Source organism: Chelmon rostratus, chromosome 4, assembly GCF_017976325.1.
Source record: "Chelmon rostratus isolate fCheRos1 chromosome 4, fCheRos1.pri, whole genome shotgun sequence".
In the NCBI taxonomy this organism is placed as follows: domain Eukaryota; kingdom Metazoa; phylum Chordata; class Actinopteri; order Chaetodontiformes; family Chaetodontidae; genus Chelmon; species Chelmon rostratus.
In genome coordinates this window covers 16,536,684-16,554,352 of record NC_055661.1, presented here as the reverse complement: position 1 = coordinate 16,554,352, position 17,669 = coordinate 16,536,684, and the positions used below count along the sequence as shown (strand labels likewise).

Below are 17,669 nucleotides of genomic sequence, written 5' to 3'. Positions count from 1 at the left end.
AAAACAATAAAATGACAAACGACATCTATGACGTCCTCACAGCCCTTTCCCTGCTGTCCCCACCCCTCCATCCACACACACTCTCAGAACAAACTGCAGCTCCTGCCATCAAACAGGCAAGAAGGAAGCAAAACTTTAATCTGGTCTTCTGTAAATAACTTTTAACGTGTTAGAACGCACAGAACAGCACGACCGGAAAGCACAGCATGATTAAACATAAGCTTAAAAAAGCATTTAACACGATCGTGTACTAAATATTTATCGAGTGAGTGTGTTATCAGAACTGGAGAGCTACAACCCCCATTCCAAAAAAGTTGGGACGCTGTGTTAAACCTAAACAAAAAACAGGATGCAGTCATTTGCAAACAAACTGTGTTTACTGACAACAGTTTGACAAAGTGTTCCTGAGTCCATGTAGTAAAATCCACAAAATTTCACAAAGTGGTGAACCTCGCTCCATCCCTGCTTGTTAACGACTGAAAGGCTCAGGATGCTCCTTTCATACCCAATCATGATACTATAACCTTTTACCAATCAGCCTGTTAACCTGTGGAATGATCCAAACAGGTGTTTTTGGAGCGTTCCACAACTTTCCCAGTCTTTAGTTGCTCCTGTCCCAACTTGTTTGAAACATGTTGCTGCATCAAATAAGCAGAATTAGCAGATATTTAAGAAAATCAATGAAGCTGACGAGGTAAAATATTAAATATTTTGTCTTTGTGATGTTGTCAATTGAGTATATGTCATAAAAAGATTAGCAAACATCACATTCTGTTTTATCTATGTTTTACACAGCGTCCCAGCTTTTCTGGAGATAACTTTCGGGGTTGTAGGCAGATGTGGAAAGAGTTCAAGGGAAAAAGTAGATTCCCCCGCCTCGTGTGTGAAGGTCCTGTGGAGCCTTCAGACACCAGCAGCGGTCACAGTTCAGCGCTCAAACACACAACAACAACACTGGATTTCAAGATGATGGACATGAAGTGGAAGTGAACAGTCACAAGGACAGTGGATGAGTAGCTCTGAAGCCGCAGTTTGGGAGAGGATGGGCCGGTGAAAGAAAAGAAAGAAAGAATAAAGGAGGAGAGAATAAACTACAAGCTGAGGAGGAGACTACTGGGCAACATGTTCTTACTTGATAAACCGTTTATTATCTTCATAGCTAGAGAGCATGATAAGCAGGAAGAGAGAAACACAATTAGATCAGAGCGCATAACAGCGTGGGTTAGTCGGCATTTGAGTAAGATATCTTCAACTTTGATCCAAGGGAAATCACGAGAGGCAATGAAATTAAGCGTCTAATAAGGACTGAGAGTTTTATGTTTTGCTGTTGGTGCTTCAATTACAAAATTCTGTGCAAAGCATTTGGTCAGAGCACATTGTCTGTGGTTGAAGTTTATGCCACTGCAATGCGTGGGTGGTGTAAAAATTGTCTGAGGTGTATAGTAGAAGCTTACCCAGGCAAATCTGTATTATAGTAGCCGTCACAAACGCGATAATTACTGGTGTGGATCGCAGAACAGAGAGAGGACGAGAATGACAGCAGAAGAGAAAGGAGAGGGTGTGCGTTAACTTTGCCTTCACATGCAACATGCAGTGACACTGGTGCCAAGCTGACTTTCAGACCAAACTTTGGCACAAAAAAACACACACACAGAGAAAGACCACAAGGAAACAGCGACTAATACACAACCTATTTCTGCAGTATAAACAAGCTCAAGAGAAATGGTTACATCCACGTACAAGTGCACGCCAATCTCACCATGTGCCACCATGTTTGGTAAATGTGTGTTGTGGTTTCCTTGATAAGGGAGTAGTCCATGTCAAATAAACCGAGAAGTCTAAATAAGCCCTTTTCTGACTGTTCTTCCTGATTGCAGTGCCGTAATGTTGCACACATTCATTAAGGAAAAATGAAAAATAACAAACACTGGATGAAAATAGCGATGCCGCTCCTCCGCTGGGTGGAGGGCAGAAGTTGAAGTACGTAAAGTAATGGTGCAAACTGACATGGGGCTTTGCTACTGCGAGTAACAGAACCATACCACCCCAAATGGAAGAGGCCCTGAAAGTAAACAGCAATAAATATTGTTTTGTGCACATGTGCAAAAAAAAAGCCCCAAAACAATTAGTGCTACAGAAAACACTGCTTTCCTTCCCAAAGCAAAACACGTCATTAATGTCGAGGCGACTCTGGAAGCCTAAACTAGAAGGGGGCTGGGGGTGGGGTGGGGGTGGGGGTCGGGGTGTTGGCGGTTGTGTAGGGAAAGAATTTTTTTCTTTTCTAGGATCTATAAAAAAAAAAAAGGTTTGACATGTTCCAGCGACAAACACACATGGTAGCTGTTACTCTGTACCCCACCCTCGCAGAGCTAGCGGTGCACAGTTAAGTCGCGGCCTTGGAGTGATGTGTGTCATGCCAGCGCAATTCTGCGGCTGGTGGCTTGGAGCAAAACAAGAAAGAATGAAAAAACAAAGGACGAAAAGACAAAGTCTGCGCGGCCATCGTGACAGCGAAGTCGTGCCAAGAGTCTCACTGAAAAACTGTGTAACCGAGTCAAAAATATCACTTCAAAAACTGACAGAATAAAATCATTAAGAGACATATTCTGATGTCACTTGGTAGTCAAGTACTGAAATTAGCCTTGGAGATGGAATACTTTTCCCAGGAAACATTATTAAGTAAAAATGAAAAAAAATTATTACCTCCAGAGTAAAAGAGCTTTATTTTTCCTGCGGGTAGCGGCAGAATAGCACCAGTGTTATACTGCTGATAAGCAGGAGAATGCGGGAGTTCAACATGTGACCCTTTACTTACTTTATATTCTCCAGTCGGCTAGAGTCTGGTTTCAGGGTGGTGGAGTGCTTCACCATTTTGTACATTGTGATGACCAGGAAGATGAGATTGAGCTGTCAAAACAGAGTAATGGCAGTGTTAATACATGAAGATGTATGACTCAAGATATAGCAGACAGAGAGAAAAAACTGTTAATTTGTCTATAAGTATTAAAAGAGGAGAGCCTTCAGTTCTCTGCATGTCCACAGACTAATCCAATAAACATCTATCGTTCCAGCCGGGCTCAGACGGGCCGACTGGCGCCAAATTTAGTGTCATTCTATATCAATAAGAGCATGGAAATGCATTAAAATCCATCACAGTGAAGGAAAAAAAAGGAAAGGAAAGAAACAGCCACACAGCAGCAGTCTGGCAAAGTCAGAAGGGAATGAAAAGTAGCAGGAGAAATAAGAGACCCCCTTGTTGTACAAAACAACTGCATATCATTTTATGCACATAGTGAAATATTATAAGGTATGATCAGCTCCAAGAGGCTTGAGGGAACTTGGTATATTTTGTTCGATTTTTGCGTGCGGGCACATGAAAAGAAGGCGAGAGCAAGAGAAAGGGAGAGGGAGATGGCGTTCGCCTGCTTGCTTGCTTGTTTTAATGTATTAAATCTTAAGGGAGCCAGTGGCACATATCAGGTTGAGACAAGGATACTATGTGCGCATTTATTCGGTACCTTAAAAATCAATACTGTGATTCAGAGACACAAAGGCTGGATGGGCCGGCAAGGAGCCGCTCCAAATAATTTACTTCAAAAACATTTATTCTGGGGCAAACCGGTCCCTGACACAGCATGTACACGCACTCACACAGCAGAGGAACCAGACGGTGTTTGTACCGCAAGCCAGGCGCGTATAAATAATGTCAAGGAATATCTAAGACAGAAAAATTGAAATGTGTGTCTCCAATAGCGCATATCAGAGGATCAGAGAAACGCAAAAACACAGCAGACGAATACAGTATAATACTCTTACTGTATCGGTGGCGTGTGCGTGAAAGGAAAACAACGCCATACAATGGCAATTGCAAAAAGCCTTTGTTCAAGGTGAGCCTATGGTACATTTACAGTGTAATCATGTTACCTTTGGAAGGCCAAAGCGTATGCAAGACAAAAAGGGGGACGCGCCGGCAGTATGAGGGCATGAAATGAATGAATGACCTTTGTGAGCTGGACTCAGACCACGGCCATCCACTGTTGAACAGAAATTGTCCGTGTTCTGGCGCACAGTGCTATCAAAGGACCGCCTGTGATCAATACATCACTCCTCCACATGCAATCAACTCATGGAGCCACTCACAGTAACCCTGGCAGTAAAAGAGAGGGACGACGGGGGGGTTGGGGGGAGGGGGGATCCTGAATCGCGAACCTTCTTTTGTATCAGAGACGGCGCTGAAGCTATGTTTTGTTTCGAAACTATCAGCTATTATTTCTATCAGCTGCCTGCATGAGTCAGGCGGTGGGGGTCGGGGTGGGGACAGGAGGGTGCAGACTTTTTTTTTTTTTCTGAAAAACCCTTTCACACAGCCTGGAGTGGTGACATGGATCCAATGAGACACAGGAGAGGGACACAGTACTTTAAAGCAACCTAGCAGCACGGCACATGTTCCCACCCCCACCGACATGCTTTCGCAGCCCTTCCTGGGGGGATCTCCCCTTCGCTTGAGCCGCGCTGTCTTGCCTCCATCCTTCACTCTGTCTCAGAATCATCACTGTAAGCCATGCAGAAGCACCTCGCCACACTGGGACTGAGGAGAAAGCTTTTTTCTGGAGTGGACTGTGTGTGTACACACTGAACTCCAAATGAACTGCCGCGGATAAAATATTAAAGGTGCAGATGGAGCTGTCCGGATGATAAGAACTGCTTGCGACGTGTCATGATCCAAGAGGCCTCGTGTTGAAGCTATCTCAAGCATACTAATGCCCCCCCCCCCCACCACTCATTACTTCCATGTTCCCCTTTCATGGAGCTAATACCCCCTGTGCCCAGAGACAGGGCAGCCTCTGCCTAAGAACAGGGATCTGAAGGCCTTCCACCAGCTTTTGTTTTCAGCCAGTATTTAGGGCCTGTTTCAGGCAGGAGCAAAACAAAAAACAGGAAAAGCAAAAAAAGAGGGAGAAGAAACAAAAGGATGAGACAAAAAGCATGACCACCCTAGGTTAAAACCAGTGTTACTTGGCACAAACATGGTTTGGGTGGCGGCGGAGGGGGTCCAGACCTGAGCCAAAGCAGCCACTGCTTTCTCTCCTTTTCCTCTGGCTTATGTGCCTTCTCTCCTCCTTTCTCTCTCCCTCATTGACAAGGACAAAGCCAATTTGTAGAGAAACCAAGGGTCACGGATGGTGTAGACAAGCCTTGCTCCTGCACGCTCCCCTGAGATGCCCCTTTCCACAGCACTTTGTCTTTTTGAGTCAATTGTTGCGCAGAACCAGGGGAGCAGCGCGCGATGCCTGAGAGCAGCGCTGCGAAACCTCATTCCTGTCACACATTAGCTCTGCTACAATACATTAGCTCCTCACAGGGTCATGATTCTATCTCCCCGGTCATCACCACCGGGATCCTGATCATCATTTCCACCGCGGAACGCATTTTTCATGCAAATCATAATAGAAGCAACACGCGATCAGAAAACAATGAGGGTCCAATTTGGAGAGAGGAAACATATTCCTGTGTGGCTGACGGAGCATTTGCTGAGACAGGGAGAAATGTGTGTTTGTTTTAACACTGTGTTAGCTTTCCCTCAATTATAAGCTCGCACATTCAAAGCGGGTGCTGAGCCCAAAAAAAAAAAAAGAAAAGAAAAAAATCAATGAAAACAAAAAAAGAAACATTTCACAATTTACTGAAAGACGTTTCAATCCGACACAGACCATTGCCAGGTCTTCTGCACACTTCCTCCTCCATTTTTAAATGCTACATCGAGTGGCAATGTCTCTGTTTGAGAAAACTGTGAAATGCAGTCCAGCGAGCGCATTCGTCTTTTATTTATTCTGTTACCACACAGACAAAGAGCTGTACTATATCTTTACTTTGAAAGCTCCTAGCGGTCTGCCAATGGTGCACAGAGCCTCGCTGGAATTTGACACGGGTGCCCCCTCTCTCCAGTATATTTTCAGTGTCAGTTTGATGTTCAACAGAGGTCACTGCATCTGTAGATACAGTACCGGCCATTATGCTGGATAATGAACACAGTACTGAACAAATACCACCCGTCCTCCCTGCACAGCAGCAAGACAAGTTTGCAGAGCTTCCTCATCCCTTGGTGTGCATGAGGGCAAAGCAATACATGGTGTGGTGGGCTGAGAGGAAATATCTGAGGAATACCACCTGCTATTTCTTTCTTTCTTATTTTTTTTTTTTTGCACAGGGAGGCAAGACTCCCTAAGGTCTCATTCTTCTGAGCCTCTCTGATGGAGCGGGAGATAATAATGTCATGACCAGTAAATAATTGCATGCTTCAGTGGGACATATGTCACTATGATATGCTATATGTCCTTCACCCTGACGGTCCTTGACCAAACAGAGAGGTGCCTTTGCTTTTCTTCTTCTCTCCAACACTGTCAGCTGCTATTTACTAAAGGAAGGCAGACACACACACACACACACACACACACACACACACACACACACACATACACACACACACAGACAGGTAGGTTGATGCAGAGGAAGGAAAAGAGGAGCTCAACAATCTAACAGACCGTGCTGCAAAATGCACACCTCGAGGCCATTTTTTAATCTTTTTTTTTTTTTTGGTTCCTTTATCATAAGAAGTGGAACTCGGCCCATTAGCCGAAGTCCGTCACGTGACACTTCATGGGAGTTGTGTAAATGCGAGGTTAGAGTACACTATCAAATCCTGATCCTTGTCAGGTGCTGAGAGGCAGGGAGAATTGTCGGATGCCTCGGAATCTGTCTGTGGCGCAAAATTAACCTGTCATCACCGGCGAGACTGAGGAGCAGAAATCCGACTGACTTTCCCTTCAGTTCAACCATCTCGCTTCCCTTTATCTCCCACCTTCATCTCAGCCTCTCAGTCCCTTCCTCACTCTGACAGTCTCGGTATTCAAAGAAAAATAAAACAGCTTACCATGATGATAAAGGTGACAGGTCCTATAAAACTCCATATGAAATGATTGTCCACACTTAGCCAGCACCTATGACAAGAAACACACGCTTCAGCTCAGTGGCAGCACACGTTACAAAAACAGCAGCAGTCAAGTGTTCATGCTCCTGCGGCCAAATATTTAATGGAAAGACGTTCATTTTTGGTTACTTGGGCTGATGACTTTGTGCAATTTCCAGTCAATATTTAACTTTGAGTGCGATCAAACGCTCCTTTTCACAGGTTGAACATTAATACAGCTGCACAAAACAGTGAGAAGACCCCTCGTAGCCCCTCTTGATGGCTGGGTGTGAGATGGCCATTAATCTGCGTAAAAGGCTTTTCTTCACAGTGCTCTTCTCTTTAAGAGAGCATTTACAAACAAGAGGTCACAGGAGGGTCTTTAAGCAGAAAGGCTTTAATGTAGCTGCCCCCCCCCCCCTGAAACCACAGTGTTGAGCCTGTCAGCCACTTTCAAATGACATAAAAAATTGAACAGCTCCTTTCGCCATCCCTGGCAAAAGGAGCTCAAATGTTTTTGAAAAAAAATAAAAAAAGTCTCCAGAGAGGCACATAAGGCGCTGGCAGAAATGATGAGCAGATTTCTTTTCAAAAGCTGCCACATACAGACGCAGCAGGTAAGCCCACACAGCGTAGCATCCAGCGTGTCTGCTCTGCATTTCCAAGGGTTTGCTCGGAAAGCTGCACTTACGCTTTGTCTGTCCCATAGCTGTTGTAGTCGATGGCTGCGGAGACGCCGACCACAATGGCGGGGAAGAGGTAACCAGACACGTAGTAGTACTTTTTCCTTGAGTATTCGCTCTCAAAGACTTCCACCAGCATGAGGTACAGCTGGACCCCCTCAAGACACATCCAGGAGAAGGAGGCCAGGAAGAAGAAGTGGAGGATCCCAGCGATGATGGCGCATCCGATCTAAGATTCACACAATCAAAGAATATTCAAGGAAAAGCAAGAACAAACAATATGATCACAGTTTTAATAAATTGAGAGCTTTCTAGATTAACCTGAGGTACAAAAATGATTTAAGCATGGCAAAAGGTATCTTAGCACTTTCTTTATTGAAAATTGTATATCATACGGCCCATCTTTTATTAAAATCCACTGAAAAGACGACATTCACCGCTGCTGCCCCACCCATTCAGTGGAACACATATCAGTGAAACTGCTGGAAAAGGGTAATGAATATTCATTCACCACATGGGCTCTGACTATGCACAGGTTTAACGTTCCATCAGCACGGTAGAAATTGAAAAGGCATTCGTATTGTAAGGTTAGAGTCAGTAGATTTAATCATCTCGCTCAGCATTTGAGGCTTTGATTCCCAGCTGTACGTGGGAAAAAAAAACGTTTTCGTGCTTCTAGAGACTGGAGGGAAAAAGTAGGTGAAAGAAAGTAAAAAAACAACACAAACAAAAACAGTGCGGATGCAGGCTCTGCCATGGCAACCGTGGCTGTGAGTGAAGGAGGAAAAAAGACCTGTCAAGTGGAAGACATGGCTCCTTAGTAATCTATATTAATGGTGCTGTCCCACTCATGTCATGTCAGGGACAAGCAGAGAAGGTTAGAAACAAACAATGCTTTAAGTCTCATCCATTTCACTCTGAAAGGGTCTTTTGTTTTGTTTTGGGGGTTAGAGGAGATAAAGTGAGCGGGAATGAATCAAAACCGAATCAATGGGGTGCAATCGTTCCGGCTTACCCTGGGTTCCGTCATATCGATACCAATTAAGAATATTAACTCCGCAATGAAGAGATTGATGCACAAGTTCTTGTGGATGGTGTTGCGATCGCTCTGCAGGCCCCGGAAGAAGCAGAAGGTGAAGATGCTGATGCTGAGGCAGACGAGGGACACTACGATCCCGACTCGAGTGATGACAGTCAGGAGCAGGTCGTGCACTATGCCTTTATCCTGAGAATGTGAAAAGAGAGAAGGTCACATGCTTTTCTTTCAGCTCTGTGAGGAATGTTTGAATTAATTCATGCCTCAAATCATGTGACCTAATGAGCATCACCAAACTTCCCTTATTATTATTATATTATACTGAATGAATGACTATGATAAATACAGCAAACATAAAAGAAATATATCTGAGGGGGCCAAAAAACGATTAAATGGGAAAAAAAATCTTTCTCTGACACAAAATAATGTTTTTATTTTGAAGACTTTTTCCTCTCATTTCTGTTCTTGTGAAGAACTGGATATTTTCACCTCTTCAGGTCTTTAAAAATCCTTCAAATTAAATACATTTAAGAAAAAAAAAATTGGTTGAACTGGTCACAAGTAGACAATGCTTCATTTTAGGGAACCCCAAGACAAAACTGTTGGGAACCACTGAGCTACAGAGCGTCAGTTTAAAGAATTAATAAGTGAATAGAGAAAGCAGCAAGGTGACAACAGGAAACTTCTCCCTGAACCTCGCTGGGATCACTGTAGTCTTGCCATTTAAACCTAGAAACAGGAATGATTGGGGTTTGGGGTTTGCTTATGAGACAGAAAAGAAGTCCTAAATGCTACAGGTGACATTGAAAGAGCATTCAGTTGGATGTGGGATTAAAAAAAATTCGTACTATTTCACGGTGCGCCATGAGGATGGCAAAGTTGGTGAGGTGGTTGCAGGAGCAGGTGGTGTGTGTTTTATTGGAGTCCAGGAGTTTGCAGCCTTGGGTGGACCAGTAGCCCATCATACTCCTCTCAGAGTAATTCCAGAAGGAGCAATTGGAGTTGAAGTAGCGCTCCATCTGCAGATAACAAGAGATATGGTTAAGTGTCCAAATAATTGACTGCCTCAAATTGAAGTACATGTAGAACAGAGGCCATTTACCCCCTACTCATACAAAGTATTTTTCTGCACTGATATGGATGAGGATTTTTCACTTCACAGCTCTTATGAAGCAATTCATATGTTGCATCTCATTTGGAACATGCCTGCCAAGTCAGCCGAAGCGTAGTTGGGTATATGAGGCCTTAATAACAGAGAGGCATAATTGTTTGACAGCGTGTCTTTGGAATTGCACAATTTCTCTGATAAAGAATGGAGCCACGCGTGGCCCTCTGGGAACTCTAGTGACAACTTTAAAAGACGAAAGATAATTGGTGCTCCAGTAATTTCATCCTAGATTGTACGGCTAATCTAGGAGTTAATTTCCCCCACTATAAAAGAAAATGGGTATCATTTATATCCCAATGTTGATTAAAGAATTAGTTTTCATTAAGAATTCACTTAGGTTCTAAAGACTCCTTTAATTTGATGTTCAATGACTTAAATAAACTGGCGAGTGACCTAGCCAGACATTTACAATTCAAATAGCAGATCTCTGTCTACTCTCGATGTTCCCTCCTGGTGTTTTTAATATGACCTCTCCATTCGCTCCAGCAGGGAGACTCACATCATTGTGCTTCAGGGTAAAAATCACCGGGTCATTAATGAATACACGGCTGGACTCTTTGTTGATTGAGGCAGCGATGATGTCAGAGTTGACAGCCACCGACACGTTGCGGCCGTAAGCCTCATTGGCCATCTTGATGGTGGCGTTTTCTGCGCTGAGGAACTGGCTCAGGTTTTTGTAGAGCACAAAAACCAGCTTGGCAACTCCTGTAGAGCGAAAGATGGAGACAGATAGCCGGAAGAGGAGGGGGGGGGTTAAAAAAAATCAAGCTTTCAGAAGAATTCAGACAACGTACAAAAAAGCTGTGGTGACAAAATATGCACAGGAAGAGGACTAAAAATATTTAAAGACTCCAGTTTATTTCAGTGCAGCTCAATTTAAAATATTCAACAAAGGAACTGCGAGAATGAGAGAAAGAAGTGGCCTCTCATTTTTCAGCCCAAATCACAGAGCTTGAGGTTTTTGAGATAAACTCCTTTGTTGGGCTCCAACACTAATACAGCCTTTTGTTTTTTCACAGAACAAGACTGGGAGCAAAAGTCAAACACACACACTTACGTTTCCCAGTTCCTCACACATTGATTCAGCACTCCACTGCTCTTAGAATATACAGAACTAAATCTTTCTTTCTTTCTCTGCCTTCGGTGCGTTCGTGAGAGCTCACCATTGCGACTGTTGAGCTTGACGGTGTTGGCCGACAGCTGGATTGAGATGCCGTCCTTGCTGGATTGCGGGAATTTAAAATCCTGGACCTGGCCATCCGTGCTCAGTACGTACACATCCAGGACTGCGGTGTGCAGAAAAGGCAGAAGGACGGGGGAGAAAAGAGAGATTAAAGGACAAGAGAATGAGATACTGGTCATTTCAGACTGTTTGACTTAGACGTCAGGGCATTAAAAGGAAACAGTGGAGCTTTGTTGCTGACATTTCGACACAAACTGAAATGTTGGCACAGACCAAAGGACATATCAACGACTCACAACACTAAATCTTTGTGACAGGGAGCTACACAATAAAAACGTCAATCACAAAGTGATCATTGCAGCCCAGTGAGCCTCTTACTGATATGAATAAAACAACAGGGCAGACTAAGGGGAAGCCTCCCTTATGTGGTGGAACAGCAGAAGAAAATGAGAGGAGGAGGCTGAGGATAAACAATGCACTTTTTCTGACTCCACAGCAGGCTAATGTTCGCATTAATGTATAGAGTTACAAGGTCTAGACGCACACATTTATAAACTAAGCGTGCGCAATCAGAGAATCCAGTCTATTTAATTGTTCGATATTCATCACTTTGTCAGTAAGCGACTCGTTAAACCTAATATGCGTCGTTTTTTCTGTTCCCCCGAGGTTTAAACGCTTATTATGAAAACAAAGTCCTTTTTTATGTGGCGGCCTTGTTTTCCTATCACAAGAGTTACTCTCCCAATGAATTGAAAGTAATCAAATTAACTGAGCTCGCATCAATCGAGAACGCTTGTCACTTGCTCACCACAAACTCTTGTTTTACTTACTTATGTTGTCTGCAGGAACTTTGACAATGGCGGGTTCCATGAGGTTGTCAGCAAGGACGAAGGCCCCTTCCTCCAGGGTATCTAGTAACATGGTGGCTGCGTGCGTCTGCTCTGTGCTGTTCATGTCCTGCCAGGACTTCAAGGCCTCCGGTCGGAGAAGGTTATCTACTGTGTCCACGATGGCCTGTGTCGAACCAGACAAACAGACAAAAAAATAAGCAGAACACAACACAAAACACAAACGCACTCGAGCAACTCTGAAAAAAACGAGTTTGTTTGCAAGCACAAAACAGTGACATGCAGACACTGAAATGAAATGGATGAAATGCTGTGCTGAGGCATCACATCTGTGAGGATTAAAATGAACGCGATGAAAAAAAAGGAGCATTTTTTTTTTAAAAAGGGACATTTATATTTCATGGTATATATGACAAGATCAATTCAGGCATTTACTGTATAAGAAAGACATCATTTTTGTAATCATATTGATCATGGAGGAGAAACTGCAGAGGGAGGGAAGAACAGGAGCGTTATTGGGGATGGTGCAGATTCAGTTTCTCTTTCAAGGACGTTGCATCAGAGCAGACACTGAGGGTCACAGTGTACTGAGTCTATCAGGTCTGTCCAATAGCAGGATATTAAGAGATGGCCTGATCAAAGTACCAAAAGCTGTCCTCAATTAAAATTCTCTGATTGCAAAGTTCAGCGTCCGGCTTGTGGAAACTTTCTTTTTCTTCAACTTTTGATGTGCAGTCATCTTGAAATCAAGTGCAAATACTTAACTGTGCAATAAGCCATTAAGTCACCCTGCAAAAAGCACTAAAAAAAGGAGACGCAAATGTATGCAAAACAAAACATGTTAACTTGTTTAAATGAACTGTTTCAAAAATATTTTTCCATCCGCACACTTTCTGCCGCATGAACAGCTCAGGGCAGGCGGCGGATAAATTGGGCGTAGGAGCCAGACGACGCTGGGCTTTCTTCAGGAAATAATCAAATCAATGTGTCTAATCGGGTAATCAATGCCGGCGACGGCTGGTGGAAAGGGTGGGGGGCTGCTGTAGTGATGCTGCATGAACTATGGCAGATGTCAGATACTGCTGACTCAACGTCCCAGATCCTCTTATGCTGTCACCAGCCAAATGACGGCTGTCATTCATGTTGATGCAACTTATAACACTGTCGCTACCTTTGACTTCAAATCTCAATGTAATGACATTAAAAAATGATGTCACATTTTTGGGGAGTTGTGCGACTGCATACATGTATCTTATTTCCCTTTCCCTCCTTTCTTTTTTACGAGCTCACGGCCGTTGACTGGCTAATTAGCTCGATCCATTTTAATACCCTCCCGGAGGAGAGATCTGGATTGAGGGGGGTGACTTTGGTGGCAGGTGGAGGACACTGATCTCCCTAATGGTGGAGGGATATATATGGCCAAAATACTTTGAGGTATGAACCCAACCGGATAGCATTTGAGGAAAAAGAGGGGGGAAAAAATGGTTCGACCTGGCTAACCCTATTAACCAGATAGAGCTGAATATTTGCACCTTTAATTTATGAACCAAATGACTTCTACGACCTAAAACCTATGTCCTTGTGAAACAAGAGCTGCAATTTTTATTTAACATGCAGTGAAAGGTCAGGTGAGGGTCCTTGGAAAAAAAAAAGGTTTGAATAAATCACAAGTGAACTGTGTTTGATGCAATATTCAGGAGCGTTTTACATGGAAGAGGATCTCTCATATGAAAGCAAAAATTGCAACAAAGCAGTAAATCCTTCAGCAAATGAATAATGAGAGGAGTGTAAGAACAGGATGTTTGTTTGAGTCGTGGTGTTACGCATCCAGACGTGCAATCTTGTGTAAACGCTCAGAAAACACACAATAGGGAAAAACAGAATGAAAAACAAAATCGCTGCCAACGCATAGAGGGGGAGGAAAAAAAAAAACACAGAGACACATCCATGTAAAGAAGCCACCGCAGTAATTGGAGATGACTTCTCTTTGAGTTAGAAAAAGCACTTTGGGTGCAATTGTGTCTGTGTGTAAGGCAATTACTCAAAAAAAAAAAAAAAAAAGCAGGAAGCACAGGGAGGAGGAGGTACACGACAGTGCAGAGGGTGCATGCTGCTGAACGTGGCCGGGGCATGTACAGTAGCACAGGGGTAGAGGAGGGGACGGCAGCAAGCAGAGCGGGCAGAAGCATTACTCCAGTACCTTCATGTATGCCCTGCATGTCCTTTCTCGCTTTTGAAGCTTTTTAATTAGAAAAGAAAAAGAGCAGATAAAAAATAGAGACATAATTTGCACAAGTTCATGAGCTTTGTAGAAGCAAGGCCCTGCCTGAGAGGTTGACTGACTGACTAACTAACGACTGAATGAGTGATCAGCTGCTCCCCCATCGCCTGCCGCACTGTCTCAGGCGCCGCTGCCCTGCTTACCTGGAGGTCGAGCAGCAAAGGCTTTAACTCACATTTATGACACCCTGCTTTTTCCTCTCAAAGCCTCCTGACACATGATAGAAAAACCACATTACGGCCGATACCACAAATACTGCCATGAATACAGATCTCTGCTACATGTCAGAGCCCAGGATAACATAACTGCTTTTTTTGTTTAGTTTGTGTCACAGCTTTCCTCGACTTGAAAAGGAAGAATGCATGTGACAAACAATAACAACCGCTGCACATATTACTGCATTATTCTGGGGAGCTCTGTGTTCCTTTACGCATTTGCCATTCACTGTGTCAGCGTGGTGCAGCAAGAGAGAGCTGGTGAGAAAAATGGCTTGAGTATTTACCTTAATGTAGTGCATTAAGTGACACGAGGGAGGCATTTTTCCGGTGGATGTGGTTACCTTGTTGAAGCTCCGTCCTGCAGAATCCTTCTCGCTGGGTCTGAGCTCCTGCAGCTGAGCATCCAGGATGTCCACCAGCTGCTCCATCAGGCGCACCGAGGAGCTGACGTCCCCGGCGAAGATGGGGCCTTTGGTGTGCTTCGCTAACTCGTTGGCCAAGTTCGCTGCATTTTCCCCGCTGCGGATCTGCGAGGGGGTGGCAGTGAATAATGTTCACATGGATGCAAGACGACAGACTTGGAGGGTTCTTTACAGCTCGGCTTCTGACATCAAATCACACTTGAGTGAGTCCTCGAAATGCCAGTTGTGAAACGGGGCTTTAATGTTTTCTTCACGTAGGAGAAGTTGCCATATTGGCAGTTTTGTACTGTGTGCTAAGTTAAGGTAGGTTTTATAGTCCGGCCTTTCGGTGATCTTAACTTCGCACACCATTTGTTTTTATTGTTTGAATTTTTTAGTTTGTTTTATTACTATGTTTTATTGCTTTTATTGATGGTGCTATTGTTCGTCTTATTGTTTTTATGATTAACACTTTAATAATTTCTGTTGTTTGTTGGTTTTACCCAGTTAAGCACCTTGTAAAACTTGTTTTGGAAAGGTGCTGTATAAATAAAGTATTACTATTATTATTATTATTATTATTAAAAAAAACAGGTACAATGAGAGCTGCTTGCTTTATCCACTTTACATCTCTGGCACACATTTCTGGCACATAAGGGAGGGAAAGTATTATTTTATTCTAAAAAGATTTTAACTTGGAGGCAAAGGTAATATATACATTCTATCACACTTAATTTGTGCCTGTTAAATATCTGCCTGTGTTCACTGTAGTTTGTTTATGTCATAATTTCCCTTAATATATAAACCTTCACAGTCTTCACATTTTTAGCTGTTTTCTCAAAACACACAAATCAAAGTCCTCATTTTCAGACCTCTGTTACAGCTGACAAATACGTTACATCAGTGTAGAAGTCATTTACAAGGCTGTGTCTCCATTATTTTGTCTACCCTCCTATGTTTTGAAGAAGCACATTCCGCTTAGAGGGAAAACAGGGAGGCAGAGCTCATACAAACCTTTTGGGCTACTTGGTTGACCCAGTGGGAGGTACAGTTGCTGAGATCAGGGCCCTTCGGGTGCCAGGCCCCAGTGGAAAGGACACATAAATAAGAGGCTGTGCCTGACAGGGAAAACAAAAACAGAATAGTCATGTTCAATTAAGTCACATCAAATCTGTTTTCCCATGAAGTCCCTTACAGGGCAACAAAGGACAAGGATACAGATACTAAGAAGAACCTGCACACAAGCAAGAAATTTACACAAATGCAAATTTAGATCTTTTATACAAATATGAAGGCAGAGAGCATCTGCTGGTGCGTGCACACTGAGATGTCAGCCCTGAAGGATATTCTGTTTTTCACTGTGCCAGTCAGGTAAGACTGAACGCTGCCAAAGGACTAATGAAACTGACATTGTGTGATACAGTAAACTCCAAACATGTTAAAGTCACCAAATTTGTTTCTGCAACATTATTTTCTGAAAATATTTTCAACAGCTTGCTCGTGTTTTTCCTACAAAGTGGTGACAATTTTTTTTCCCCCCGTCCTAATTAGCCCCGTGTCTGATGAACTCGGAGCGCTAACACGATTTCACACACAATCAAATGAGGGATGCTCGTCTCCACACAAGCTGCAGGAGACACAGCTGAGCCGGCTCCTCTGCAACACAGCCGTTACAGATCGCCAAATCATGTTTCGACCTGCAGTGACACAGCCGAAACTTAGCGCCATCACAAGCTGTCTTTGCTGACTCCCCGAACACATACTTCGCATACTACAACTGGCGCCCCATTCTTGTGTGCGCGAGCATCAGACGGATCTAACAAACTCGGGGATGTTCTCTCGGGACGCCTCGGGTCATATTGAAAGTAGCGAGCACACGGCCCTGAGGTGAGAGGTAGCCCTGTTTACCTCTCGTTCCCTTGGGGCAAGGTCGCTCCACCAGCATGCCCCTCTGGGTCTGAGGCCACGTTATGTCTCTTTTCTCGGTGGCCTCGCAGAAGCGCTCGGGTAAAGGGAAGGACTCGAGGGGCGGTGGGGAAGTAGTCTGTGGAATCACAGGGGGCGGCTTGGGCGCTCCCCTGCTGCCCTCCTTGAGCCCTGTTGTGGTGGTAGTGTTGGCCACACCCCAGTGCACTGTGGTTGTTGTGGTGGTGGTTGTAGTTCTCTGAGGCTGAGGCGACGTGGTGGCTTCTGACAGCGGCGGAGCTGCGGAGAGACAGAGGATACAGAGGCATTATGTGTCTGCGGAGCACTGTTTGTGATGGTGTGCTGCCCAGAGGGGAAAACATTATCTCTTCCATGATTTATGGATTCTCACTGGGACACAGATTTATCAGTCTTTATGAAAACAGGATGCAGTCTGTGGATAAAAATTCAAGAATAAAAAACAAATATCAGTTTGCGATATCGGGCCGTTGAAATAAAATTGATTTTGACTTGACTGGCTTGACCTGCAGTTGCCCTGTGAGGTCAGCTCAGTAGTGTGGCAAACCTAGGGCGCATAATATAGAATATATGAAAAATTTGCTAAAAATACTTTGGCAGGTATTCAAACATTGGCCTTCTGGTGGGCAGATGCCCCCATGTACCACTAAAGCGTAACAGTTGCCCCCTGTGTAAACATGGGTCCTAACTTTTTTCTCAACATGTGCAACACTGTAATGCTTATACATCCAAGTATCCTGTTGTGTAAATTGCCGCTAAGTGCTTTGTGCAACAAGCGTATTTGCCTTCCCATTGACTATGGTTCATCCAAGGCACTCAGTCTGCAGCGAACAAGACAATAATTACAGTAACATCCTCCTGCCTGGCAATCATTCTTGCCTGGGAGATTTTGTGGCATGGCTGATTAAATTTCACTAGAGCAACACAGAACCTGTACGCG

At 43.9% G+C, this 17,669-nt stretch overlaps 1 protein-coding gene across 9 annotated transcripts in view; it reads right to left on the bottom strand.

Annotated features, from left to right (window-relative positions):
- adgrl2a (adhesion G protein-coupled receptor L2a) overlaps positions 1–17,669 on the bottom strand; it is a 96,648-nt gene that overhangs the window by 8,407 nt on the left and 70,572 nt on the right. For 7 of the 9 annotated variants that reach the window (XM_041936031.1, XM_041936032.1, XM_041936033.1 and 4 more), the window contains exons 6-17: positions 16,694–16,990; positions 15,800–15,903; positions 14,726–14,911; positions 14,086–14,124; positions 11,868–12,051; positions 11,018–11,140; positions 10,354–10,559; positions 9,535–9,705; positions 8,666–8,875; positions 7,659–7,879; positions 6,932–6,998; positions 2,816–2,907 (exon numbers count right to left, since the gene is read on the bottom strand). In XM_041936031.1, coding sequence (XP_041791965.1) covers positions 2,816–2,907; positions 6,932–6,998; positions 7,659–7,879; positions 8,666–8,875; positions 9,535–9,705; positions 10,354–10,559; positions 11,018–11,140; positions 11,868–12,051; positions 14,086–14,124; positions 14,726–14,911; positions 15,800–15,903; positions 16,694–16,990 — 1,900 coding nt within the window. The remainder of the gene's footprint in view (positions 1–2,815; positions 2,908–6,931; positions 6,999–7,658; positions 7,880–8,665; positions 8,876–9,534; positions 9,706–10,353; positions 10,560–11,017; positions 11,141–11,867; positions 12,052–14,085; positions 14,125–14,725; positions 14,912–15,799; positions 15,904–16,693; positions 16,991–17,669) is intronic. The other 2 variants (XM_041936029.1, XM_041936030.1) reach the window with 1 other exon arrangement.